This window comes from Sorex fumeus, unplaced genomic scaffold, assembly GCF_029834395.1.
Source record: "Sorex fumeus unplaced genomic scaffold, SorFum_2.1 ptg000028l, whole genome shotgun sequence".
In the NCBI taxonomy this organism is placed as follows: Eukaryota; Metazoa; Chordata; class Mammalia; order Eulipotyphla; family Soricidae; genus Sorex; species Sorex fumeus.
This window is the reverse complement of record NW_026606085.1, coordinates 5,154,387-5,182,343: the sequence shown is the minus strand read 5'-3', so window position 1 is coordinate 5,182,343 and position 27,957 is coordinate 5,154,387. Positions and strand designations below refer to the sequence as shown.

Genomic DNA, 27,957 nt, shown 5'->3' with positions numbered 1-27,957 from the left:
CACGCAAACGCACAACCGTCGGGAACTCCACGGAGCGTCGTCGTCGGCAGCTCTCGCGAGAAGTCGTGAGATCCGGTAGCGGCCCCTCGTAGCGCAGTTGCCACGGCAACCGGGCGGCGACGGCGCGAGCCGCAGGAGGCTTGTGTCCAGCTCTCCCTGCTGGCGTGGGGATTTCTGGAGCGGGCCTCTCTGAGCTTTCGTCCCGGAACCCACGCCCTCTGCCCGGGGTCCTGGGGGCAATGGGCCAGATCTCAGAGCTCGTGCCCTCGCGCTTCTTGACGCTCTTGGCACATCTGGTGATCGTCATCACCTTGTTTTGGTCCCGGGTAAGACCCAAGTCCGCCCTCCCCGCCCGGCCTATTCCCATCTCGCCGTGGTCCCGGTCTCAATCTCGGCCTCCCCTAGCCCGTCTGACATTCGTCCTCCCAGTCCCCGAGGCCCCGAGATCTGCCCCTTTACTTTCTTCCTCTGTCCCCTGCCCCGCAGGACAGCAACGTCGAGGCCTGCCTGCCTCTCGCCTACACCGCCGAGGAGTATGAGAGACAGGACATTCAGTGAGCATCGGGGCGGGGGGATTCTGAATTCCGCGGGAGAGGAGCGGAGGATGCTTTAGAAGTCCGGAAAGCCTGAGCTAGCTTTCTTCCTTTCTGCAGGTTGGTGATTGCTCTTTCTGTCACCCTGGGCCTCTTTGCAGTGGAACTGGCTGGTTTCTTATCAGGAGTTTCCATGTTCAACAGCACCCAGAGCATCATTTGTATCCTTTCTGCCAGTGCCCTTTCCTGCACAAACGTTATTGTGCGCTTCCTGGCACGATATTGTCTGTCCTAGAGGCAGACAGCATCTCACAAGTTGAAATATACATTAGTCAGTGCAGAAAATTTATTTCATTTTTTGGGCCACACCTGTAGGTGCTCAGGGCTTTACTTCTGGTTCTGCTGTCAGGGATCACTCCTGGTGGGCTTGGGGGACCATAGGTATTGGCAGATATAGAACCCAGGTTGGCCTTATGCACGGCAAGCAAGGGTAAGCCCCCTACCCGCTGTATTATTGCTCCATCCCAGTGCAGAAAATTTAATAAATGGGTAGTTATTTGTTAAGGTTCTGCTGTGTACCAGGCATTGGAAATATTAAAATGGGAGTAATATATAGTTGTGTTTTTTTTTGGGGGGGGGGGAAGGCAAATCTGATGGTGTACAGAATTTACTTCTGACTCTGGACTCAGGGGTCACTCAGGACATTTGTAGTGCCAGGAATCAAACTGGGCATGTTAGGCCCTACATTATACTGTCAGCTCAGGCCCCAGTAACAAAATTTTAAATGCATTTTATTATAGTTTAGATAACATGGCTACAATGATGTTAACATTTATGGTATTGATGTACAAAGTTACTGCGTCAACTCCTCCCACCAAAGAGCCCAAAACCCTCCAGAGTTGGCCTCATTTGAGTAGCTAAGTTTTTAACCTTTAGAAAGAGGCAGACCTCTGTTAATTCATTGTGATAAACGCTGTGTTCTAGGAATGTATAAAGGCACTCTGGAAACTCAGAAAGTGGAAGTAAAGTAAACAAATTAGGAAAGGCTCTTGTCACTTGAATTATGGACCAGAAGGGCTGGAGGGTGATTCCAGAAATGGGATGGTTGTAGCCCTGGTGGTTGTTTGGAGGTGCCATCATGCTTCTTCCACTCCTCCCCTCCCTGTTCCCTTACTGTATTCCTTCCCCAAAACAGTCTCCTTCATATCCTGGTTCAAGGATGCTGATCAGTTTTCACACTATGCAAACCCCTCAATTAAGCTGAACAAAACTCTGGAGGTGGGGGTCTAGTGAGGGCAGGGGTGGTCCTGCAGGCTCAGCTCTGACTTCTTTGACTAATCTAAAACTCAGATGACAAAAATGACTCTGGCCTTTACAGTATGATGAGGGAACAAGAGGCGAATCTGTATGCATTATGGAGTTGCCAGTCCCATCATTGGCCTTTTCCGGCCTGTCACTATATTATGCATCCAAAGATTTTCCTTGACTCCTGCTCTCCTAAGCCATAGGAGCTCATTGTAGTGCATCTGTGGCCCTTTCCTTTTTCATATCTGAGCGTTGGGAATGTACCACATACTGGTATATTTTTGCCTTTTGCAGGTATGGTAGCACCCTATATTGGGGGATGGAGGAAGAAGGCTTAAATCCTAAGATTTCCCTCACTTTATTTAGCTTTTTTGATCCCTCCTGGTGGTGCTCAGGGTTTACTCCTAACTCTGCACTCGGATTACTCCTGGTGGGACTCAAGGGATCATATAGGGTTCCGGGTATTGGGGATCATACCTGGTCAGCCGCATGCAAGGCAAGTGCCCTGCCCACTATACAACCCTTCAGTCCTGTTTCCCTCACTCTTGATTCTGTTTAGAACACCAGTTCACTAAACACCCTGCAGTCTTCTAATGTTTCCTAGTCCCCGATCTGTATTTTGGAGGAGGGGTCCCTAGTTTGGGGATTTGGGAAGTTATTTTGGAAAGGGAATCTAAAAACATCTCTTACTATCTGCAGTGCCCTCCCAGCTGTCACTGAAATGGCATTATTTGTCAGTGTCTTTGTGCTGAAAAAGAAACCTTTCTGATCACCTCATAACGGAACTTAGACGTGAAGGCTCATCCCTGGAAGGAGAAAAGCAAAGGCTTAAATCTTCCTAAACTTTTATTTGCTAATGAACTTCAGTGTTAGGATAAACTCTTTTGATCTGGGATTATCAGCATGTATACTTATATTTTGCTTAAAAACAATCTGTATTCCTGCACACCCCCCCAAACACACACCTGGGAGCCACACCCAGCTGTGTTCAGGGCTCACTCTTGGCTCTGTGCTCAGAGCTCACTTGTGGATGGACTTGAAGCTAAAATATAATTTTATAATAAGATCAAGACATACAAAGAACAGACAAAAGACACCAACTTCCAGCGGACTCCACACTCGAACTTCTCCATAGCAAAGTGCCCAGATGCACAACTCCTGAACTCTGCACACCGTCACAGCATTCCAATGCGATAGTACAGCATACCCAGTGAGGAAGATGTATAGAAACCCACAGAGCTCATGAATGAAAACAACATAACTGGCTCAAACAGCACCAACCAGCTCAATAAATCTTCAGACAATAACTTTAATGACACCATTATCAATATGTTTAATTAGATCAAAGAAATAATAGCACAGGTAGTCTGCAAAGCCAAAAGTGCAGAAGAATGAGTGCTGAAATGAGAAAACTACAAGCAGAAATGAAGTGCATGTAGGTGATTAAAGAACTCAGTAGAGGGACTGGAGAGATAGTATGGTGGGTAAGTACTTACCTTGCATGTGGAAGACCCGGGTTTGAACTGCCTCTTACTGGTGGTCCACCAGGAGTGACCTAATAGTCCACTCGGAGTGGCCAGGGACCCCATAGGAGTGATCCCTGAGTATAGAGCCAGGAATAATCCCTGACTGCTGCCGGGTGTGGCATTAAAATAAAGTGTTTTGAAGGCTGGAGAGATAGTACACAGAGTAGGATTCTTGCTTGCGTGAAGCCTATCTGAGTTTAGTCCCAGGCAAGACAAAACCTCTCAGCACTGTATCAAATATGGCATTCACTCATGGTGCTTGTGGTTTTCCTCTATTAGATTAAGGAAGGTATTTCTAGCTTGCTAAAGGGTTGTATACCTTTTCAATATGAATTAACATTTCATTTATATTGAATGTGCTATGATTTTTTTTTCGGGGGGGTGGGCAGAGAGGGCATATCTGGCTGTACTTAGGAACCTGGGGACCACAAGGGATGCTGTGTTCAAGGCAGGCACCCTACCCGGTGCACTATGACTCCAGCTCCTGAACATGCTTTGTCTTTCTAGTCTTTTTAATATACCTTTCTTGGGATAAAAATTCAGATATTCCCTTAAAATTTTTCTTAATTCTCTTCACTGTTATTGAATTTATGGAATTTATCGTTTAAGTTTTATGTATTTTGAGGCCGGAGAGATAGCACAGTGGGTAGGGCGCCTTGCATGCGGCCCACCTGGATTCGATTCCCAGCATCCCATATGGTCCCTGAGCACTGCCAGGGGTAACTCCTGAGTGCAGAGCCAAGAGTAACCCCTGTGCATCGCCAGGTGTGACCCAAAAAAAGCAACAACAACAAAAAAGTTTATGTATTTTCTGTAAACTCTAGGGCTGGAGCGATAGCACAGCAGGTAGGGCATTTGCCTTGCATGCGGCCGACTTGGGTTCATATTCCTGCATCCCTCTCGGAGACTAAGAGAGCCTCTTAGAGCCTGGCAAGCTCCGCGTGGCATATTCGATATGTCAAAAACAGTAACAACAAGTCTCACAATGTAGACGTTACTGGTGCCTGCTGGAGCAAATCGATGAACAAAGGAAGGATTGTATTACAGGACTGTGCTACATAAACTCTAAAATATATTAGTGAATTCAATAGTTTTATTAATTAGGAAGACAATTATTACCATAATCAGACCCAAATACAAAATAATATATTTTAGATACCAGCGTTAAAAACTTAGGTATCTTAAATGAGAGTAGGCTATGTGCTTGTTTTTGTTTTGGCGCCAATAAAATAACTCCTGGCTCTGCACTCAGAGATCACACCTGTGGGGCTCCCGAACCACGTTTGGTTGCCAGAGTTCAAACCCGAGCTGCCATGTGCAAGACAGTCACCTTACTTGCTGTACTATTTCTCCAGCTCCAGCATTTATATTGTATTAAATGATTTTAATTTCTTTATATTTACAATAGGTTAATATCACCTTGCAATCAATCATCACAAATTGTCTTATTATTTTCTGATTTTCAAATGCAGAAGTTTTCTGCATTTTCCAGTCTTCGTAAGTTTTCTTGGCGCAAGTAATACCAACTGAATTTGTTTTGTGTCTACAAAGGGGGCAAGCTGGGTGGAGGGAGGGAAACTGGGGACACTGGTTAAATGAAGGTCACATCAGGTGGATTTGTTAGAACATTGTATGCCTGAAATATTGTATTATGAATAACTTTACAAATCATGTTTTTAAATTTTTTTAAAATTATTTAAAAAAATAAATTAAAAAAATTATTTTTTACTGAATCACTGTGAGACCCTTACAAAGCTGTTCATGATTAGGTTTCAGTCATACAGTGTTCCAACACCCATCCCTCCAGCAGTGTACAATTTCCCAGCACCAGTGTCCTCAGGTAATCATGGTGTTTTAATAAAAAAATTTTTTTACAAAAAAAAAAGTGTGGCTAACCTGCTGTTGAAACGGAAGGCACTGTGCAGATCTTGAGCTACTATGTATCGCTTTTATTCAGTTATTACGGTAGAATCCTGGCAGTCGGAAGGGGGCGGAATTATGTAAAGTGTTAGGACGCTGAGACCCGCTGGTCCCTAGTGAGTGAAGCATTCTGGGAGAAGTTAGCTTTCACTTTCTTCGCAGTCAAGAGGAAAAAAATCTATTTTGAATAACCTCAAGTAGATGCAGAAATAATATCGGAGACAAGTAACTGAGTTTAGTTTGCCGAGGTAGCCCGGTTTGTATTCGCCCTATCTGAAAGTGAGATCCTTTCTACTGAGTTCGGAATACCTGCGCTCGTAGTTTTATCGTCAGGTAGGATAATCCTTACCTGTTCCTCTTTTCAGAGGGCAGATAGAATATGATGATTGGAGTTCGCATGATACGTGATTATACGTCTCTGCGTGGTTGGGGCCCGCAACACCTCAACTACTCCTGTCTGATTCTCCCTGACGATCTTTTAGAATAGTTAAAGGAAGCTTAAGGTTTAGCTGTATAAATATGCGCTTATTAGTAGTATTTGCTTTTCTTTCACTACCAATCAGCTGTAGGATTTGGTAGTTTTTTTTTTTTAACTTTGTAGAGGTAGTACTAAGTTCCTGTCCGCGCTTACCTGTGGGAGGTTTTTTTTTTTTTTTTTTTGAGACTGGTAGGTTTATGCTAGTCTGTAACTTGGCTGAAGTACGTGTCTTCTCTTACGAGACAATTTCTTGCTGTTTTTGGAGGTTGGTTCCTCGGTATCTTTAATGACGAGTCAGATGGGCTTTTTTTTTTTTTTTTTTTGGAGGGGGTGTCATACCCAGCAGTTAACGGGTTACTCCTCGCTCTGCATAAAGGAACTACTCGTGTGGGATGCTGGGAATTGAACCCGGGTGGGCTGCGTGAACGGCAAACGCCCTACCAGCTGTACTATCGCTTGAGCCCCACGCTAACATCTTAAAGCCATTATTTTTGGTAATGCCTCACATTTGACCTCTTGTTTCTTCCAGCAACCCTTCGTTATCTCGCCGAATTCAGTGAATTAGATTATAGGAGAGTAGGGGCAGGCACACCTTGGCTCTGTTCAGAAATCCCTTCTGGTTTTGCAAACCACAGCACCCAAAAGGAGAGAGAACAAATGGGCTCCACATAGGGTCACTTGAGTACTACCAGTCTGGCCTCCAAAACAAAGGAAAAGTATGTCTTACTATTTCATTGTGAATAGCACAAAAATGTCTAGAGGATATCCTGCCAGGATGTGGAAACTATTAACACATTTAATAAAAAGAATCAGTCAGGTCTCTGAGGAGCTAATGAAGTTTCAACATCTCTTCATTTTTTTATATCTTATTCAAAAATGCAAATAAGAATTTTTAACCAAAGGAACTAGAAGAGATAAGCTCAAAGTTTTGTGAACTGGAGGACCAGGTTCAATCCTCAGTACTGTATGGTTCCCTGAACACTGGGAACAACCCCTTCAGCATAGAGATGGGGCCCCCCAAACAAACAACAAACAAAAATATCAACAAATATTGAAGTTGGAATATTTATAGTGAGACTAAAACTACAAAATTGTGAATGAGTGGAATCTACAATAAAAACTATTGTAGCGTCAGAGATGTGGCCCAGGATGAGATCCTGATGGTTCAGTCCCTGGCACTGCAATATCTGGTGGTGCTGTTCCTGGTTCTGTATTCTGCAGCTGCTTTCAGTGATGCCAATGCTTAGGGACTTTGTGGTGCAAGGCAGTAAACACAGGTCTGTACTCAGGGCCCACTGGGTCCAATTTCTGGCATCCTATATGAGTATTCCTCGCACCCCCACCAGGAGAGATCCTAAGTGCAGAGCCAGAAGTAAACCCTGAGCACCACTGGGTGTGAACCTGCCCCTTCTCCCCCAAAAAGTATGTGCTTAGTTGAACAATCCCTGTTGAACAATCCCTCTGTCCCCTCTATTACATAGTCTTTAATTGGTAAAATTTATAACAAGCTGTATGAATCCATAATGCTTTCTTTTGTTTGTTTTTGTTTTGGGTCCACACCCAGAAATGCTCAAGGCTTTCTCCTGGCTCTGAACTCAGGAATTACTCCCAGTGGTGCTCAGGGGACCATATGGAATGCCAGTAACCGAACCAAGTTGGCTGCGTGTGAAGCAAATGTCCTCCCTGCTGTACTCTCTCCAGCCCCTATGTGCTTATTTTAGAGAATTGGTTGTTCAACATTTAATGTTCAACCAGTGCATTCCTTCCTGATTATCCCAAGAAACTTCTCATCACCCTGATTTTCTTCTTAAATCCAGAGGTTGTTTTTCAGCCTTAAACCTGAATTATGTGCAGCATATATTATGCTGAGCACTCCTTTCTTTCAAAGTTTGTTCTCCCTTGGCCTTAGAAGTCTGATTCCCCTGCTTTACCTCTGAGTGTATGCACTGTTAGTCCAAAACCCAATAAATTTGAGTAATTACAGTCTGTCAGTCATTAGAGACATAATATCTGATTGTCTTTTTCATTTTTCCCCTCAATGTTAGTTATTGGGCTGGGAATATAGCTAAGTGGTAAGAAATGTACCTCACATTTCTTAAGAAAGATGTGAAGCCCCGAGTTTGATTACTGGCATTACACATACATACTTATACACAAAAAGCTACCTAAATGCCGATGGTCGGTGATCGCTACTTCTTGGGTGACCATCCACTTCTTGTCATCAACTGATATGTTGCTGATTTCTAAAATCTTGTGAGCCTTTACCCCAGAGCTGAGATAACGAGAGCAAACTGTAGACCCAACCCTAGATTCTGTAGATCAGAAAAATATAACAAAGCTAGAATGAAGCAAATGTATTTAGTGGGGGTGTCTTATAATTGCAGTTGGGAAATACAGACTTGGATATCATCCCAATTTGTATCCTTTTTATTTTTTTTCTTTTGGGGTCACACCTGGCGATGCACAGGGGTTATTCCTGGCTCTGCACTCAGGAGTTACTCCTGGCAGTGCTCAGGGGACCATATGGGATGCTGGGAATTGAACCCGGGTCGGCCGTGTGCAAGGCAAACGCCCTACCTGCTGTGCTATTGCTCCAGCCCATATCCTTTTTATTTTGGAGGGGCTTTGAGTTCACTTTTGCTCAAGGATCACTCTTGGGTTTTGTTTTTTTTTTTGTGATGCTCAGGGGTTACTCTTGATTCTGCACTCAGGAATTACACCTGGGGATGCTTGGGGATTGGAACCTGGGTTGGCCATGTGCAAGGCAAACGCCCTATTCTGCTGTACTATCTTTCCAGCCCCGGAGATCACTCTTGATGGTGTTCAGGGAATCAAACTCAGGTTGGCTGCTTGCAAGGCAAGTATTTGAACCCTTGTGCCTCCCACCCCTCCCCCACATCTTTGTAGCTTTTGGGAGCTTCTTTGTCCAATGGGATTTTGAAGATTTTTGTTTATTTTTTGGTGCAAGGGCTGTACTCTGAACTTGGTGCAGTGTGAAACTTCTGCTAATGCTGGGATTGAACCCTGACTCCTGTGTGTATCCAGCCCTTTAGCCCTAGATTACTATTTTTTTTTTTTTTGGAGTCATCAGGGGGTTATTCCTGGCTCTGCACACAGGAATTATTCCTGGTGGTACTCAGGGAACTATATGGGATGCCCGGGATGGAACCCAGGTCAGCTGCATGCAAGGTAAGTGTACTTTCTGGCCCTCTGCTGATTAGATTTTTCATTTGTGTATATATACACATACATATACCCTTTGTCAGTCAAGGGTTATTCCTGGCTCTATACTCTCATTCTTTTCTTTGGGAGGGGGAGAGTCACATCTGTCTGCACAAGGGTTACTCTTGCCTCATGCACTCAAGAATTACGCCTAGCGGTGCTCTGGGGACCATATGGGATGTTGGCAATCGAACCCGGGTCGGCCGGTGCAAGGCAAACGCCCTACCTGCTGTGCTATCACTCAGCCCTATACTACTACTATCATTCTGATCCTAGTATGATTTTGTTTTGTTTTAGGGCCACACCTGGCAGTGCTCAGGGGTGACTCCTGGCTCTGCACTCAGGAATTACTCCTAGCTGTGCTTGGGAATCATAGAGGATGCCAGGGATGTAACCTGGATCAGCTGTGTGCAAGGCAAATGCCCTACCCGTTGAACTATTACTTCGGTCCTTTTTTTTTTTTAAGCAGAGTCATCTTATTTAAGAAATATAAGAAAGGGGAGAGGGGCAAGAACAATAGTAGTACCTTGTGTGGGGCTGACCCAAGTTTGATCCCCAGCACCCATATGTCCCCGAAGCTGGGCAGGTATGATATGGGAGCACAGAATAGGAGTAAGCCCTGACCACTGCAGCCAGGTATGGCTCAAAATCAAGGAAGGAAGGAAGGAAGGAAAGAAGGAAGGGGGGGGGGGAGCCAGAAAGATAGTACAAGAGTTAAGGGACTTGCCTCATTGACATTGGTTAGATCCCCATCACTGAATATCCCCTCACCTGAGCATCCAAGGGGGTTACTCCTGAGCACAGATCCAGGAATTTCTGGGTGTGACTCCTAAACCCTGCTGCGCAATAAAGAAGATAAGAGAATCCTTCAAAGTAAAGGAAGAGAAAAAGTGCACCCTGAGTTCAGATGGGGGCAAACAAAGGAATAGAATGATATGCCTGAGTTGGGGTGAGGGCCATTCCTTAGTAGGATGTTCACTTCACTTATGGCTCTTTTACAGTGCAAAAGCTTCTGAGAGATTCCTAGTTCTCAAGAATTTTCCCAGTAGCCATCACTCTTCCTCTTCCCTGAGTGGCATTAGGTGGTCCAGAGATGGTTGGCTATTCACTGGACCCTGAAAACCCAACAAAATCATGTTAATCCAGAGGCTCGAATCTTGGTGTGTATTTCAAGAACACTTAGAAAAAAGCTTGTGCCATCAAGAACATGCATATCTGAAAAGCCACTAAATAACTGAAGAAGCAGTGTGTGCGCCCTTCTGGCGTTACAATGGTGGCTTTGGGAGTTCTGCCCAGGCCAAACAGTGGGCTGGACACTGGGTTGTCAGCCCAAAAAGAGTGCCGAATTTTTACCGTGAGTGCTTTAAAATGCAGAACATAAAGCTGAGCTTAAGGGTTTAGTTGTAGATTGTCTGGTCACTCACCATATCCAGGTGGATGTAAGTACCCAACATGTACTACATGTACTGCAGAGTGTACTGGGCTCATGTGCAAGGATTAAACCCTCCATGAATTCTCACTGCCACATTGAGATGAACTCTACTGAAAAAGAGCAAATTGTTTCTAATCCTGAAGAGGAAGTTGCACAGAGGAAAAAGATATCACAGAAGAAATTGAGGAAGCAAAATCTTATGGCCTGGGAATAAATTAAGCATAAAATAAACCAAAATTTAAGTTTTTTTTAAAAAAAGCTTTGAGTTTGATGTAATCCCATTAATTTATTTTGCTTTTGTTTTTCTGATAGAATGAAATCATTGAAGAGCCACTGAAGAAAAAATGATGAAATATTTTCTCTATTTTTCTCAATGTATTTTATGAATTTGGATTTAACATCCAATTCTTTGTTTGTTTTTTTTTTCATTAATTTACATGTGACTGCCTAGTTTTCCCAACACTCTTTGTTAGAGAAACGTTCCTTTCCTTCCTTTTATCCATACAACTATTGTCTAAATATCTAAGGGTTTATTTCTGGGTTCTAAATCCCATTGGTTTGGATGAATATCTTGCTTTTATCCAATTACTACTTGTTTGATTGCTATAGTTTGATGGTAAAGCTTAAATTGGAAACTACTCTTCTGGCAGTCTTTTTTCTCAGGATTGCTTTGACTATGGGGAATATAATGGCTCCATAAAGTTTTAGTAATGTTTTTTCCTATGTCCTTGAAGAATTCTACTGGAATTTTATTTTTGGTTTTGTTTTGGGGCCTACCAAGTGGCACTCAGGCTTACTCCTGGCTCTATGCTCAGGGATTACTCCTGGCAAGGTTTGGGGGACCATATGGGCTGCTGGGGATTGAATCCAGGAGGTCTTCAATGTAAGGCAAGTGCCGTATCTGCTGTACTATAACTCCAGCCCCCATTTCTTTCTTTAAGTAGTGTATTTTCACATTCATAAGATCTGTAAATCTTTCATGTTCTTTCTTAACTTGATTCCTAGATATTTGATATTTTTTGGTTTTGGGGTTTTTTGATTTTGATTTTTGGGCCACACCTGGCAATATACAGAATTTCTCCTGGCTCTGCACTCAGGAATGACTCCTGGTGAGGTGAGGACTATGGACTGCCAGAGATGAAACCCAGGTGGACTATATGCAAGGCAAGTACCCGGTCTAGCCCCATATTTGAAATTTTTTGGACAAAAGTTAAATTTATTTTTTGTTGTTTGTTTTGGGCGGTTTGTACTCAGCAATGTTATTCCCAGTAGTGTTCAGGAGACTTGTGTGGTGCTGAGAATCAAAACTGGGCCTCCAGAATACAAAGCATGCACTCTTGCATTCTATACTTTGTGCTATCTCTCCTGCCCAAAAGGTGTGTATGTGTGTGTGGAGGGGGAAGTGTTTGAGGGGGCACATCAGGCAGTGCTCAGGGTTTACTCCTGGATCTGTGCTTAGGGATCATTCCTGTTAGGACTCAGGTACCATATGCAGTATTGGGAATTAAACCCAGGTGAGCTGCCTGCAAGACAGTTGTTTTACCTATTATCTCTTTGGCACTTGCATTATTTATGTATTTTGGCACTTGCATTATTTATGTATTTTTTTCTCTTAGTTTTTTGCTTACATATATGGTTACAAGTCATTTTTGTGTGTTGATTTTGTAGCCTGATACTTTCCTGTACTGGTATACTATTTTTAAAATTGTTTGTGGGGAAAGATAAATATTCAGAATTTCTATGTATTTATTATGTCATTTGTAATAGTAGTAGTTTAGGTATTCTTTTCCAATTTTAATCTCTTAGCTAATTGCTATTATTGGGGCTGATGCTTCTCCTTCCCTGTCTGGCTTTTGGGCAACACCTTATTTTTGCTTAGGTGCTTTGTGCTCAGGGGAACTCCTGGCCATGCTTGGGGGACCATACGTGGTGTCAGGGATTAAACCCATTTAGGCGTGTGCAAGGCAAGGTCTTTTTTTGTTTTTTTTTGCTTTTTTGGATCACACCCAGCGATGCACAGGGGTTTCTCCTGGCTCTTCGCTCAGGAACTACCCCTGGCGGTCCTCAGAGGACCATATGGGATGCTGGGAATTGAACCTGGGTCGGTTGACGCAAGGCAAATGCCCTACCCGCTGTGCTATCACTCCAGCCTGGCAAGTTGTTTACTTTCTGTACTATCTATCCAATCCCTGAAGTTTTCTCTGTGTGTGTGTGTGTGTGTGTGTGTGTGTGTGTGTGTATGTTCTGTTTGTACCTACTCTTGATATCAAGGCAATGTTAACTTCAAAAAACTTTTTTTTTTCTTTTTGGGTCACACCTGGCAATGCTCAGGGGTTACTCCTGGCTCATGCACTCAGGAATCACTCCTGGTGGTGCTCGGGGAGCATATGGGATGCTGGGAATCAAACCTGTGTTGGCCATGTTGGCTGCGTGCAAGGCAAACGCCCTACCCGCTGTGCTATCGCTCCAGCCCCCAAAAACCTTTTTTTGGGTGGGTTCACACCTGGCAATGCACAGGGCTTACTCCTGGCTCTGCACTCAAGGATTACTCCTGGCAGTGCTCAAGGGACCATATGGGATGCTGGGAATCAAACCCGTGTTGGCTGCTTGCAAGACAAACACCCTACCCGCTGTGCTATCGCTCCAGCCTCGAAAAAACTTTTGGAGTTTCTTTTTCTTCAATTTTTGGAAGAGGTTGAGAAGGCTAAGTAATAGGTCATCTTTGAATATTTGGTGGCACTCGCTAATAAAACTATCTGGCCCTGAGTTTCTGTTTGGGGGAGACTTCTGATTACTTGTTCAAGTTTTCCATTTCTTCCTGATTCAGTGAAGACTTTAAAAAAATTGTTGGGGCTGGAGAGATAGCACAGCGGGTAGGGCGTTTGCCTTGCACGCGGCCGACCCGGGTTCAATTCCCAGCATCCCATATGGTCCCCTGAGCACCGCCAGGAGTAACTCCTGAGTGCAGAGCCAGGAGTAACCCCTGTGCATCGTCAGGTGTTACCCAAAAAGAAAAAATAATTGTTAACCTTGGGATGGAGAGATTAAACGTGAGGAAAACATTAATGTACATGTGGCAGACTGAGGTCCGATTCCTGGAACCACTTATGGGCCCCTGAATACTGCCAGCAGTGATTCCTGGGCACAGAGCCAAGAGTAAACCCAAATACCTTCAGGTGTAGTCCCAAACCAAACAAAAATTGTTAACCTGTTGCTGACTTTATTGTGTTAATTTCTGTTTCAACAGCTACTTCTCTGAGTTCAGGAAACCTTTTGTGTTCCTTTACACACATGTGTACAAGGCAAGCACCTTACTCACAGTATTGTTTCTGCAGCTATCCCCCACTCCTACCCCACCATACACATGCCATTTTCATTGATATGTATGTATGTATCTGAATTTTGGGGAACTTTGAAAACAGCATAGCTTTTTTTTTAAATTATTTTATTTATTGAATCACTGTGAGAACAGTCACAAAGCCTTTCAGTTTAAGTCTCGGTCAGTCATACAATGATCAAACACCCGTCCCTTCACCAGTGCACATTTTCCACCACCAAGAACCCCAGTATACCCCGCTCCCACCCACCCCCCACCTATGTGGCAGATTTCCACTTTACTGTCTCTCTCTACGTTGATCACATGCAATATTACAACAAAAGACCCAACATCATTATTTGGAATTTTCCCCAACATTCAGACCTGCCAAAAAGACATCATTAGATAATTTAAAAAACAGTATAGCTTTTAATTTGTGTAGAGGCATGGCACATACACCTTTTTTCCACATCTTATTTTATAGGGCTAAAATGAAGTTGTGAGGAGCACTTCCTTGAATGAGGCCCTGGCTTGCTCCCTGGCACAAAAAATTAAAAAATAAAAATTAAAGCATTAAATATTACTTCTGCCTGTTACATTTTGTGCTTTTGGGAGCCACTCCTGGCTCTGTGCTCAGGGGACCATGTGCTACAGGGATCAAACCAGGCCTCCTACATGCAAAGCATGGACTCCCAACATATTGAACTATCTCTGTGGTATCACATTTCGTGCTCATGACTAGGTAAAGAAGCTAATGGAGTCTAAGTTCTATAGCGTCTGTTTTCCACTGATAAATCCATATTTATCCTTATTGTTATTTTCTAAAATTTTTTCAATAAAAGAAAAAAGATGTAGAGAAAAAAAGTCATATATTCCATGCCCTTTAACCTAGGATTTTCACTTTTAGGAATTAGCCCTATATTAGCTCTATATTAGGTGAAGTGAAAATGTGTAGGTTGTTCTTCACAGCTCTACGTCTACTACCAAAAGATTGGAGCAATCTTACAGTCTCTCAAGACTGGAATAGTTAAAAATTGTGTTATAATGCAATATTTATACAGTCAGGGAAAAAAATAAACCTTATATAAGATTTAGAAAATCTCCAAGATACATGAAAAGCAGCAATAGTTAATCGTAAAAGTATTTATAATAGTTTGCTTCCATGTTTTCGGTGTTTTTATAAAGAAGTACATCTTCAAAGTGAAGTGGAAAAATTTGTTGAGTGGTAGGAGACTGGAAGAAAGATTTTCTTCATATGTTCTTTGAATTTTTGATTTTTTTTTCTTTTTGGGTTACATCCGGTGATGCATAGGGGCTACTCCTGGCTCTGCGCTCAGGAATTACCCCTGGCGGTGCTCAGGGGACCATATGGGATGCTGGGAATCGAACCCAGGTTGGCCACATGCAAGGCAAACGCCCTACCCGCTGTGCTATTGCTCCAGCCCATTTTTTTAATTTTTGGAATTTTGAAACACATATATTTAAAAAGGAACAAGCAACTGAAAATATTTGAAAATTATAAGAGTCTGTGGTTGTTCATATTCCTTGTTGGAAATGAAGCAACATCAGAGGTTAGAAACAGAGCTAAACACTGGGGAACAGATCCTTGATTATATCATTTCAACACTTGGATCCTACTGTTTCCAGTCACATTCCAGTTATGTGAGCATAAGGATTTTGTTTTGCTTTAAATCTGTTTGAGCTATTCTGGCAAGTGTCTTGATCATAGCATCTATCAAGAATCAAAAGGTGGGAGCTGGAGCAATATACAGTGGGTAGGGCGTTTGCCTTGCACACGGCTGACCCGGGTTCAATCCCCAGCGTCGCATATGGTCCCCAGAGCATATGGTCCCTTGAGCACCACCATGAGTAATTCCTGAGTGTAAAACCAGGAGTAACCCCTGTGCATTGCCGGGTATAACCCAAAAAGAAAAAAAAAAGGTGTGGGGCCAGAGAGAGAGTGGTACAGTAGGTAGGATACTTGCCTTGCTTATGGCCATATGGTCCCCCAAGCCAAGCTGGAGTGATCCCTGAGTGCAGAACCAGGAGAAGGCCTTGAGCACTGCCAGATGTGGCCCCCAAATAACAACAAAAATAACTGCAAGGTAATATGGGGCCAGGGAGATAGTAGAGGGAAAGAGTAGTAGATAGGGGCATGGCTGACTTAGGTTCTAACCCTGGCAACCCATATGGATTCCCAAGTCTGCCAGAAATGATCCCTGAGCACAGAGTCCAGAGTAAGCCCTGAGCACTGCTGGGTATGGCATAAAAAAAGAAACAAAATTTAAAACCACACAGGTTGGGCACATACAAGGCAAATGCCCCTACCTGCTGTACTATCTCTCCAGATGAATTTTTTTTTAGCTTTATAGAACTATAGTGGATAAATATACTGTGTTTCAATGATCTCTTTTTATGTATATGATAATACACTCTTAAAAAAAAACCTTTTTGGTTTTGGGGCCACATTTGGCAGTGCTTGAGGTGCTGGGGAATCAACCTGTGTACGTCACATGCAAGGTTAACGTCCTACTCACTACACTATCGCTCTAGGCCTAATAATGCATTCTTGATGCTGGTAACTGCCTGGCATTGTTCATAAAATGAACAAAAAGTAAAATAAGGCCCAGGGAGAAAGCTATTCACTTTAGGACAAGATACAGATGGAGAGATCTGGGTCCATAACCCGAGTCTTCTCAGTTAAACAATGTTTTTTTTTGCTCATTTTTGGGCTACACATAGTGGTACTCAGGGAGTTCACCTGGCTCATCTATTACTGGCTAGGCTCTAGGCTTGACATCCAATAGAGAAAAACAAAAGGAATTTGTGGTTTCTTGTCAATCACACTATCTGCGAAGAGATTTTGTTTTTATTGGGGGTGGGGGGTGCCACACCTGGCAATGCTCAGGGTTTACTCCTGGCTCTGTGCTCAGGGATCCCTCTTGGCAGTTCTAGAGATTGAACCTAGATTTCCTGTATGCAAGGCAAACACCCTACCCATTGTACTATTTCTTCAGTCCCGCAAACAGGTTTTATTTATTTATTTATTTTTGTGCCACACTTGTGATGCTCATGGGTTATTCTTGGCTCTGCTGGCATTGTGTTCAAGGGACCATATGGGATACTGGGGATTGAGCCTGGGTTGGTCATGTGCAAGGCCCTGTAGTTCCAGCCCCCCATTAAAAAAAGTCTTCAGGGGCTGGAGCGATAGCACAGTAGGTAGGGCGTTTGCCTTACACGCAACTGACTTGGGTTCGATTCCCAGCATCCCATATGGTCCCCCGAGCACTGCCAGGAGTAATTCCTAAGTGCAGAGCCAGGAGCAACCCCTGTGCATTGCCGGGTGTGACCCAAAAAGCAAAAAAAAAAAAAAAAAGAAAGTTTTTATTCTAGGTGGCTAGATAGTACAGCAGGGTAGGGTGCTTCACTTGCATGCAGCCAATCCTGGTTTGAAACCCAGCACCCCGAACAGTCCCCTGAGCACCAGGAACCTTGCCAGGAGTGATTTCTGAGTGCAGTGTCAGGAATAACTCCTGTGCATTCTTTTTTGGGGTCACACCCAGTGGGCGATGCATGGGGGTTACTTCTAGCTTTGCACTCAAGAATTAACTCCTGGCGGTGCTCATTTCATTTCATTTCATCATCCTGTTATTCGTCGATTGCCTCGAGCAGGCCCCAGTAACGTCTCTTTCATCCTAGCCCTGAGACTATATTCAAGGCTCTTTAGGAGAATGAGACCCATCATTGTTACTGGTATTTGGCATATTTGGTACGCCACGGGGAGTTTGCCAGACTCTGTCCTGTGGGCAGGCTACATTCGATAGCCTGCAAGTTTGTCCAAAGTAGGAATGAGATAATAAGATGTCTCCCGGTTCCGGGATCTGGATTTTATAGTCTCTGAGTCTTGGCCGCTGATGGGATTACACGGCGCCAGGGGGCCAGGTGGTGGGTGTGACCCCCGCCTACTGGAATTTGGAGGATCTGGGTGGAGGATGCTCGACTCCAATCAGAGTAGGCTTGGAGATCTCGGCCCCGGAACCCGCGTGACTTTGTCCCTCTGCCAGTACCTTCATGTGTGCGGAGAGTGGTCTCAGCATGGTGGTGGCTGGTCCTGGAGGTCTTCGGCTGCTGGAGCCCTGGTCGGGGCGGGGAGGAAAGCTCAACCCGCTCCCCTCCAAGGGGCCCCTGCGAGGAACAGCCAGGCGCGGGGGCAGAGACCTGGCGGTGCTCATATGGAGTAACTGGGAATCATATGGATGTTGGGACCATATGGATGTTGGGAATCGAACCTGGGTCAGCCACGTGCAAGGCAAAACGCCTTACCCTCTGTACTATTGCTCCAGCCCCTATAGTTATTTTATATGTGAAATTAAAATTTGATTAATGTTTTAAAAAGATCCTATCAAGATGCTTTCTCTGAGCCTTTATTTCCTCAAATATATAATCAAGACATGAAGTGGTTTTTCATGGAGATATTCATTCCAGGTATAATACATGAACATTACCAGGTGTGGTTCCCAGACAAAAATAAAGAAATAGAAGGGGAAAAAAAGCTGATCTTTTAAGAGCTAGTTAAACTGTGGTAGGATTTCTGGTTAAACATGGAAGATCAGGCATGAGCATTTATATTCTCTCTCTTCTAAAAGTTAGCTAAATACAAGAAGAGTGATAAAAGAGGCTTAGAGCTTAAGATACAGTATAAGGATTGGCTGACTTCTTTTGTCAGTCTTTTATGGGAGACTTCCTCTCCACACCCTTCTAATCTGCCTCTTGTTGGTTCCCTGTTAAATATGAATTTGGGGGAGGGTTGGGTCAAAGAGATGAATGGTACAGGCTTTAAGGTTTATGCCTTGCTAAACCAGCTCAATCCCTGGCACATCAGGAAAGCACCATGAGTTTGACCCCACACCTCCACCCAATAAAAACCATAAATCAAGCTCTAGCAGACATTTGAGGAAAGTCTCCAAATTTTGTGAACTGCTTTTCATATATTCCATATATATATATATTTTTTTTTTTTTTTTACAAGTGTTGCTCGAGAGTATTCAATATGCCAAACACAGTAACAACAAAGTCTCCAATGGAGACGTTACTGGGCCTGCTCGAGCAAATCGACGATCAATGGGAGGGCCTTTACCTTTACCTTTTACAAGTGTTGCTCAAGGGGGCTGGTGCTATAGGCCTGAGGTCATGGAGTAGGTTTGGTGTTTTCTTTGCATGTGGCAGATCCAGGTTCGATCCCCAGCATTCCATATAGTTCCCTGAACACTCCCAGGGTTCCCTGAACACTCCTGAGCAAGAGTCAGGAGTAACCATTGAGCACTGCTGGGTGTAGCTCCCCTCCCTCCAGACAAGTGTTGATCAAAAAATATGTTAATGGGGCCAGAGTACACAGTACAGAAGATAAGGCTTATTTACCTTGAATGTAGGTGACTGGTTCAGTCCTCAGCACGTGTACAGAGTCCCCAACCCAGAAGTGACCAGGAGTGACATTATATTTTATTAGTATTTGCCAGGAGTAATCCCTGAACATATATGGAAAGAGGTAGTAAATATAAAAAAAAAAATCTGGGGCTGGAGCAATAGCACAGCGGGTAGGGCATTTGCCTTGCACGCAGCTGACCCAGGTTCGATTCCCAGCATCCCATATGATCCCCCGAGCACCGCCAGGAGAGATTCCTGAGTGCACGAACCAGGAGTAACTCTGCATCACTGGGTATGACCCAAAAAAGCAAAAAAAAAAAAAAACAAAAAACCTTAGGCAACTTGGGTTCAATCCCCAGCATCCCACATGGTCCCCTGAGTATTGCCAGGAGTAACTCCTGAGTGCAGAGTCAGGGGTAACGCCTGAGTATCACCGGATATGACCAAAAAAGCCCCCCAAAATTCACTATTATTGGAAATTTTTTTTTATTTGCTTGTGTGCCATGCCTGATGCTGCTCAGTATTACTCCCAACTCTGCACCAGAAATCAGTGCTCAGGGGACTGTGTGGGACGCTGTGTATTGAACTCAGGTCTTCAGAATGCAAGACAAGTACCTTCTACTGTACTTTTTCTCCAGCCCTATTGGAAAGTTTTTCAAACATGGAAAGAGCAACTCAATTAGCTTTTTTGGGAGGGTGGGGGTTGTTTTTTGCCCCCCCCCCCCCAACACACACAGTGTTTAGAGATCACTCCTGGCAGTGTTTGGGGAACATATGCAATGCTGGAGATTGAACTGGGTTCAGCTGCTCTTTATACAGTAAATAAAGGTAAGTGTTTTATTATCACTTCGGCTCCCTTTTTATTTTAAAAAAGGAAAAAAAGGGCAGGAGCAATGGTATAGCAGGTAGGGTGCATGCCTTGCATGTGGCCAATCTGGGTTCAATCCCCTGCATCTCATATGGTTTCAAGAGATCCCAGGAGAGATCCCTGAGCGCAGAGACAGGAATAGCCCTGAGCACTCCTGGGCGTGTCCCCAAAAAATAAAAAATAAAATAAAATAAAAAAGGTAACAAAAAAGTATGTCTTTGTTTCTGTACCGACCATTCTAATTTCTGGGAGTTACAAGTCTTGCAGAATTTAGAAGAAGGGCTCACTATTCTTTGTACTTTTTGATTCTGTTACCTTTTACTTAGTATGAAATATAATACTGAGGGGCTGAGAGATAGGACAGAGGGCTGGGGCTTAGGGTTTACTTGCTAGAATCCTCATTTTTATCCTCAGACACTGCCAAATGATAGCCCCGAGAGCAACCTTGGGTGTGGGCCCAAACAAAACATAGATAGATAGATAGATAGATAGATAGATAGGTATACATAGGAATATGTAGATCTAAATAAAAAACCTTTTAAAGATACAGTGTTGAATTAAAAATTTATCCTTAGAGAGGTCACAGGAGATACTGAATTTATTTATTTTTGTTTGTGTATCTTGGGGATTGAACCGAAATCCTCCACATTCAAGATTACTGCTGAGTCACATCCCTTGTTCAAGACATTACATTTTGGAAGTGAAAACAACACTTTCTCCAAAAAAAAAAAAAAACACCTTTTGAGAAAGTAAAACCAAAAGGAAAGTGAGATAAGGGCTTTATGTCTAATGAATTAATATTTTGTTAGAAAGAAGCAGTCACTTTTTTTCTGAGTTATACAAAGAGACCAGAAAAAATAGTACAGCGGGTATGGCACTTGTCTTGTCCATGCCTGACCCAAGTTCGCCAGACATGGTCCCCTGAGCCCCACTAATAGTGATCTCTAAGCGAAGAGCTGGGAACAAGCCCTGAATACAGGTGGGTCTGACCAGAAAATAAAAGACAAAACAAACAATCCTTGTTAAATATTTTCACTCTGTTGCCTACATTTGAATCACAAGAATCTTTTTTTTTTTTTTTGCATCACACCCCATGACACTCCTGGCTCTGCACTCAGAAATTACTCCTGGCCGTGCCCAGGAACCATATGGGATGCTGGAAATCGAACCCAGGTCGGCCACGTGCAAGGCAAATGCCCTACCCGCTATACTATCGCTCCAGTGCCCCATGAAGCACAAGAATTTTTTGTTAAAAATGAACTTGGAGAGCCAGAACAATAGATAGTACAAACAGCAGGGCATTTGCCTTGCATGCGGCTGACCCATGACACATCCAATCCCCAGCATCCCATATTTGGGTCCCCCAAACACCAAGTGTGACCCAAAAGCCAAAAAATAAAATACAATGAACTTGGGGACTGGAAAGATAATACAGAGGATTTGCCTTGTATGCGTTTACCTTATATGCGGCCAACCTGGGTTTGATCCCTGGCATGCTGTATGTTCTCCGAGCCCTGCCTGAGCAACCCCTGAACACAGTGCCAGGAGTCAGTGCTGAGCAACACAAGCTAGATACAGTGCAAAACCCTGAATCTCTTAAATGATTGAGTCTTGGAAGTGGGACTCAAAAGATTCAGCCACCAACTCCTGAAGCAGGCCAAAAAAAAAAAAAAAAAGATTCAAATGTAGGCAACAGTGAAAATATTAACCCTTATTTGGGTCTCTGTTCTATTTGAAGAGTATATTTTCTTGTTCATTTCCAGAGGGGCTCAGTCACTTACTCCACCCCTTCTTCCAATCTCTACTTTTGATCTAAATTTGGGGTGTTCCATAGCCCCACTGCATAGGTAGAGTGGGAAGGGAGAGGATGCTCAGTGAGAAGCTTCTCTTGGAGATAAATCTCCTTCATCCCCATCTCTCTGGATTATATGTGTCATCATTGCTGCTGCCGGTGCTGCCCTACAGATCCAATATTAATAGCAATGTACTAGCTTTCTATGCCACACCCAAGGCTTTGGTTCCCTGAATTTATGCCAAATTCTGTCCTCGCAATGTCCCCTGGAGGGGCCAAGGGATACAGCAGGGAGGGATTTTGTGCTTTGCACATGGCCGACCCTGATTCAACCCCTGGCATCCCATATGGTCCCCGAGCACCGCCCGGAATAATTTCTGAGTACCAAACCAGAAGTAATCCTTGAGCATCGCTGGGTATCACCCCCCAAAAATGAAAAAAAAAAATTCAGTGTCTCTTGGTTTCAACCAGCAGGGAAAACCACCACTCTAAATATCTTGGCTGGGAGTTGTCAGGGGGATCCCCTACTTTTACCTCTTTCCAATTCTCTCTGTCTCTGCCCCTCTCTCCCTCCCTTCCCCTTCCTTGCAAGGCTTGTATTTTACAGCTAAGCGGCATCCCCAGCCCTTAACCATCCCTATTTTATATCCAGCACCAAGACATTTCAATATAAAAGTGTAGAATTTATTAAAAGGGGGCGCAAGCGCCCTCTCTGCTATGCCATCTCTCCCCTGAACCCTTAGAATTTAGCATCTTTCTTCTCAGCGTCTCGGGCCAAAAAAGCAAGAATTAACACCTTACAGCTGGTTGAGACCTTCATGGAAGCTGCCTTTTCCTTCCTTTTCACATCGAATGAGCTTCCTGACATTCTGTATCAGGGCACAAGGACAAGGACCAGGGAAGTGTCAGCCCCTGGGAGGAGAAGGTCACTGGAAAGCATCACATCTTAGCCCTCACCTAACACTTGGTTTCCCACTCACTCACCTCGGCCAACAGGCAACTGGCGGGGAAATGACACCTCTGGTGACAGAGTTAATCCCCAGGCTTCTGCAGAGAGGAGGTGGAGTGCAACCTGGGGGAGGTTCTCACACCAGGAGGAAGCCAGGTGGGGGAGGGGAAAGCTGGTTTCTTTCAGTGGGGCACCACTTCCAGGGATGCTGTGAGCTCTTCTGCTGGAGAGCTGCTGCTCCTTCCCTAAAGTCCCTGCTTCTTCTTTCTTGAGGTTTGCCTGGGCCCCACCGTCTAAGCAGCTCACCTAGCCCCCTCGTATCCCTGGCGAGATCTGCTGGGATAAGCAAGGTGTGCAGGTGCTGGAGGACCACCTACAGCCAGTCAGGGAGTGGATCGTTTCTTCCTCCCAAGCTCCAGATCAAGCCCATCGTCCCATGCCTGCATACGTAAGATATTTTGGGTCCAGAGATGAATTCCTAACTTGCCCTAGGTCACGTCTACGAGGTTAATCCCCATGAAAATTGGCTACTGGCAGGGGCAGCCCTGGACTCGATTCAAAAAGGGAGAGATCAAGGGGATCAAAGGCCAAGCACTCTGACGTCACCTCGTGAAGCAGCCCGGGTCGCAGCCACGTGCCCCTTGGGCCTCCCTGGGGTTCTGAACCGGCCGGGCCGCGCCTCCGAGGCTGGCCGCAGTTCGGCGCTGGGAAGGGAAGCGCGGCGCCTGCCCCGTTGGCGTTTCAGGGGTCCCGCCGGCGCCTGGAGACGTCCAGCTGCGGGAAAATGGGACGGGTCCCACTCGGGCCAGGAGCGGCCGCTGCCGGCCTCCACGCTGCCCTGAGCCCCTGCACGGCCCGTGGGACGCCCACCCTCCGGCCCGGAGGGCTCCCGGCGGCGGTCCGGGCGCAGCGTGCGGTTCCAGCCCAGGGAGGAGCTGACGCAACGGGAGAGGCGTGGGCCGCTGGGGCCCGGCCGGACCGGCGGGGCGGGGTGCGAGGGGCCGCGAGGGGACCCGGGCAGGGGCCGCCGCCCCGCCGCGCCCGGCCTCCCGCGCCCCGCCCCCGCGCCCCGCCCCCGCGCTCCTCGCGTCCGGCCGCGGCCGCGCCCCGCCCCCCGCCCGCAGTCCCCGGATGTCGGTGACGCGCGGCCGCCATCTTCCCGTCCGGGCAGCCGACGCCAGTCGGAGCCAGCGCGAGCCGCAGCCGCCGGCGCCGCCATCACCGCCGCCGCCGAGTCGCCCGCCGCCGTCCCCGCCATGTGAGTCGGCCGCCCGCGCCAGCACCGGGCTTCCCGGCCGGGGTTCCGCCTTCTGTGGCCGCGGGCGCCGGGGCGCGGGGCTCCGCCGCCGCCCGAGGCCCGGCCCGCGCCCGTGACCGCGGGCGGCCGCGGGGCAGCCCCGCGCCCCGACTGGCAGGGCGGGCCATGGCCGGGGACGCCGCGAGCCCGGCGCCCTTCCGCCGCGCCCCGTCGCCGCGGTGGCCGGTCACCTTCGGGTCGGCGCCGGACCCGGTCGTGAGGTCGCCCTCCTGGACGGGCGGGGAAACTGAGGCCCAGAGGGGGAAGGGGCCGCACTCAAGGTCACGTAGCCCGTGGGCGGCGGGCCGGCGGGGTCCTCCCTCTGCGTGCGCCCTGGCCCGGGAGGCAGGCGGGCGGGCGGGCCGGACAGACGGACAGGCGGATGGGCGGAGTCCCGGGCCGGGCTTAATCCTGCTCCGTCCGGCAGGTCAGCGACAGCCGCCACCGCTCCCCCTGCCGCTCCTGCGGGGGAGGGGGGCCCCCCTGCGCCCCCTCCGAACCTCACCAGCAATAGGAGACTGCAGCAGACTCAGGCGCAGGTGGATGAGGTGAGTGGGGGGTGTCAGCGGCCGCGGAAGGACCCCTGGGTATGGCAGACCGACGTGGGGGTCCATCTTGGCGTGGGGTCGCCTGCAGTTCCCGTTGGAGTTCTGGGGCCAAAGGCATACCTGCCCCATCCCTGTCGGCGGGCGCCGGGTCGTTCGTTCTGCTGGCGGGGGAGCTTCAGACGACGTAGGTGTGCACTGCTGGCCGCCTGCGAGCGGTAAATGGAGGGGGCTGCTATGACCGACGCCTGAGCTCCGTGCACCTGACGTGTGCTCCTCGCATGTCCCCAGGCGCACTAGGCGTGTTCTGTGTGCGTCCTTTGCACGCTCGCCTGGCAGCACCAGGCGCATGTTTCCCACGGAGTGTTCTTTGTGAGGGGGTCCTTAGCACACCCCCTGCTTCGTGGCCCCCTCCCCCAGGTGGTGGACATCATGAGGGTGAACGTGGACAAGGTCCTGGAGCGGGACCAGAAGCTGTCGGAGCTGGATGACCGCGCCGATGCTCTCCAGGCAGGGGCCTCCCAGTTTGAAACAAGTGCAGCCAAGCTCAAGCGCAAATACTGGTGGAAAAACCTCAAGGTGAGGGGGGAGCAGGCGAGAGGGCAGGCAGGAGGACTGGGGAAGAGTGGGGGTATTATGGTTAGTCTCCCCGCCTCTCCCTTCTCTCCTCCAGATGATGATCATCTTGGGAGTGATTTGCGCCATCATCCTCATCATCATCATCGGTGAGTAGGGCACGAGTGACTAGGGCCCTTTCGCTGGAAACGGTTCCCCTTCAAATTTTGGCTTTCAAAGGTCACTTAGTTTTTATTGTTGAGCTGAGAGCAAATATAACTGTCTATGGCAGTTTTTGCTTCATCTAGAGCCCCCAAACCTTGGTGTTTGGCCTGCACTTTGTCTGGTTCTGGGCAATTTGTTAAGATTTTGGGAACAGGAAAACTGGTGGATCAGCACTGTTCTCTTGAGGACTCTTTTGGGCCTCCGAGCCCAATTTGGGAACCCTGGAATTGGGGAGCGGGAGAACAGGAAAGGCCCAGGGGCTTGGGACTTGGCTAGAAAGCCAACCCCTGAAGAACTTTTGGTCTCAGACTCAGGGCAGCGGGCTGTGCTCCCATGGCCATATGATGGAGTTGAAGAGACCTTGGAAGCCGCTTGTCTACCCCCCTTGTTTTATAGAGAGCCTCAGGCACAAGGGGTGGAAGGGTTGTCACTCCGCTGGGAAGTGGGGAGGAATGAAATAGGGCCAGGCCTGACGCGCTGCTTTCTCTTTTCTCTCTCTCCCTTCTCCTCCTTCCTTCTCTTTTCCTCTCTACAGTTTACTTCAGCTCTTAAACCCCTGAGGATCCTGCCCTGCCCAGAGAAGGGCCTCTCCCCCCATCCCAAGCCGCTCCTCCACCTCTCAGCCATATCTTCCAGTCCTTCCCCTCCGGATCCGTGTGTGTGTGTGTGTCCGTGTGTGTGCCCCCCTGTAAATAGCCAGCTGTTATTTATACATATATAATATATATATTTGGTCTGTTTGTAGTTTTATTACTAGAAGATTTTTCCGGTTGTCCTTAATACCCCTTCCTGAGGTTCCCATCACGATCTTTCTCTTCCGTCCTCCCCTTTCCCTCTTTTCTTGCCCAGAATTCCCTTCATTTGCATCTGCTATGCAATAGTCCCCCTTTCTCTCCTCCTGATTTAACTGATCCTTCCTCCCACCCTGGCTTTCCCATACCCGTACCTCAAACCCCTACAAAATCAAAAACAAAAAAACAACTGTCCAGGCCTCTCTAGGTGCATCGCTGCATCACTGGAAGGCTCTGAGACTGGCCCACTGGTCCTAAGACTCCCAAGGTATTTGGGAGCTTCCAGCTTGTTAATTAGCATTCATTTTGCATTCTGCCATACTCTTTAATTTTTTTTTGTCCTGTCTTTTCATTCTTTCAGCTTTTTTTTTTGCACTGGAATTAGTATCCATTGGTTCTTGTTTCACACTTTGATTTGCATGACATCACTTGGAGGTGGTGGGGACAAGATTTTGGGGAGTCAGCTATTCTTGCCCCCTTCTATGGTCTCTAGTCCAGTTTGCTTCCCTTACCCCCATTTTCCAAGCCTCTTGTGACCTCCTCACCCTCTCCCCAGCTGGTGTGTAAGTGTCTTGGAGTTCAGTGTGTTATGATGGACCAATAATTCTGCCACTTGGAATCTCTTACCCACATTCCTGCTCCCCAGTTTTCATGTGGGGCACTCAACTGACATTCCCATGGGGTCTCCCTTCTCCCATCTGCCTAGTCTGCCTCCTCCTCCTCCCATCAGAGTTGTGGGGGTTGGCCACAATCTGATCTCTCTTGGGAGAGGTGGCTACCAGTGTGTGCGGGGTCATCACTGCCTTGGGGAGGGGTAGGGCAGAGCAGAGAATCCCTCCAGTTTCTGCCTGAAATCCCCTCTGACCTATCCCTGCTGGGAATTGGACTGTAAACCCTACTCCCCAATTTGGGGGGTATCGCCCCCATCACTGCCCAGCTCCTCTGACTGCCCCCTTGAGTTCTGGGGGGTACTAGTCACTGCCAATGTGTGTTTAGGACTTGTTGGAAGATGAGGATGCTTGCCTTCTCTCTAGGGCTGTGGAACCCAGAGAGAGCTGTCTCCTTAGGTAAAGTGATAGAGAAAGGGTATAATGTATTTTTCAATGGCACAATTTTCGGGGTCTGAGGGTGCAGTTCCTTAACCTACCACTGGAGGGGGATCCCCTAAATTATTATTCTTCCCCTCACACGCAAGGTTTCTGTGTGGAGGGGAGCAGGAAGAGCTAAGCTGTGGTGTTAAAAGGGTGGGGAGAGATGCTGGGGGTGGGGGTGCTGTGTTCTAGACCCCCCCATATGATCCCAGTGTCCCCTACCCTCCTTCCCTCGCCCCACGCCCCCAATTCTGTGGCGCATCCAGATTGTGAAAATGTACAATAAATGTGTAATGAGAATAAAGGTGCTGTCTAAGATACTTTTTTTTAACCAGTGGGAAGGGTATTGGATCCACAGGCATCATTGGAAGGCTGAGAAGAGGACCTGATGTTGACAGGGCAAAGTGTTATTCCCAGAGTATGCTACAACAAGGAGAGCACCTTGGATTCATTGTATAATGTGGACTTCTCAACTTTCCCCCTGCTTAGGATCACCTGCTGTTGGATTCCTGTAACTCCCAGATACCCTGAAGTTGCTTCCCAGGTCATTTACTCCTTTGTAGGTGGCCATGTGTGAAATATTCTTTCCTGGTCCATCCTGGTACAATACCAGCATCTGGAAGGGGTTAATAAGTAATTCACTGGGAGCTAGGAAGATAGTTCCAAGGGAACATGTACAGGGCCCTGA

At 46.7% G+C, this 27,957-nt stretch overlaps 1 protein-coding gene, 1 non-coding gene and 1 pseudogene across 4 annotated transcripts; all 3 read left to right on the top strand.

The window, feature by feature from the left end:
• The first annotated feature begins 172 nt into the window (after window positions 1-172).
• On the top strand, window positions 173-27,567 carry VAMP2 (vesicle associated membrane protein 2). 3 transcript variants are annotated; one of them, XM_056115020.1, is made up of 8 exons: window positions 194-326; window positions 487-554; window positions 654-754; window positions 2,036-2,132; window positions 24,490-24,610; window positions 25,028-25,186; window positions 25,281-25,332; window positions 25,923-27,567. In XM_056115020.1, exons 1-8 carry the CDS (start codon window positions 240-242, stop codon window positions 25,937-25,939), a joined length of 702 nt encoding a protein of 233 aa, XP_055970995.1. In that variant the 5' UTR covers window positions 194-239; the 3' UTR covers window positions 25,940-27,567. The 3 variants fall into 3 exon arrangements, with proteins under 3 accessions (XP_055970996.1, XP_055970995.1, XP_055970997.1); XM_056115021.1 differs by lacking the exons at window positions 24,490-24,610; window positions 25,028-25,186; window positions 25,281-25,332; window positions 25,923-27,567 and adding an exon at window positions 2,538-3,002 and having other exon boundaries at window positions 173-326; XM_056115022.1 differs by lacking the exons at window positions 194-326; window positions 487-554; window positions 654-754; window positions 2,036-2,132 and adding an exon at window positions 23,834-24,023.
• LOC130024506 (U8 small nucleolar RNA) lies at window positions 5,611-5,746 on the top strand. The gene has a single exon (XR_008792586.1). It is a non-coding gene; the product is annotated as a U8 small nucleolar RNA (small nucleolar RNA).
• LOC130024312 (60S ribosomal protein L17-like) lies at window positions 10,078-10,630 on the top strand (annotated as a pseudogene).
• Window positions 27,568-27,957: the final 390 nt, after the last annotated feature.

Excerpts from the sequence above, each read along its gene's own strand:
- VAMP2 (XM_056115020.1), top strand. The coding sequence starts at position 240 with ATGGGCCAGATCTCAGAGCTCGTGCCCTCGCGCTTCTTGACGCTCTTG. Across the intron at positions 327-486 it reads TCACCTTGTTTTGGTCCCGG|GACAGCAACGTCGAGGCCTG; the intron begins GTAAGACCCAAG and ends CCTGCCCCGCAG. Across the intron at positions 25,187-25,280 it reads ACTGGTGGAAAAACCTCAAG|ATGATGATCATCTTGGGAGT; the intron begins GTGAGGGGGGAG and ends TCTCTCCTCCAG.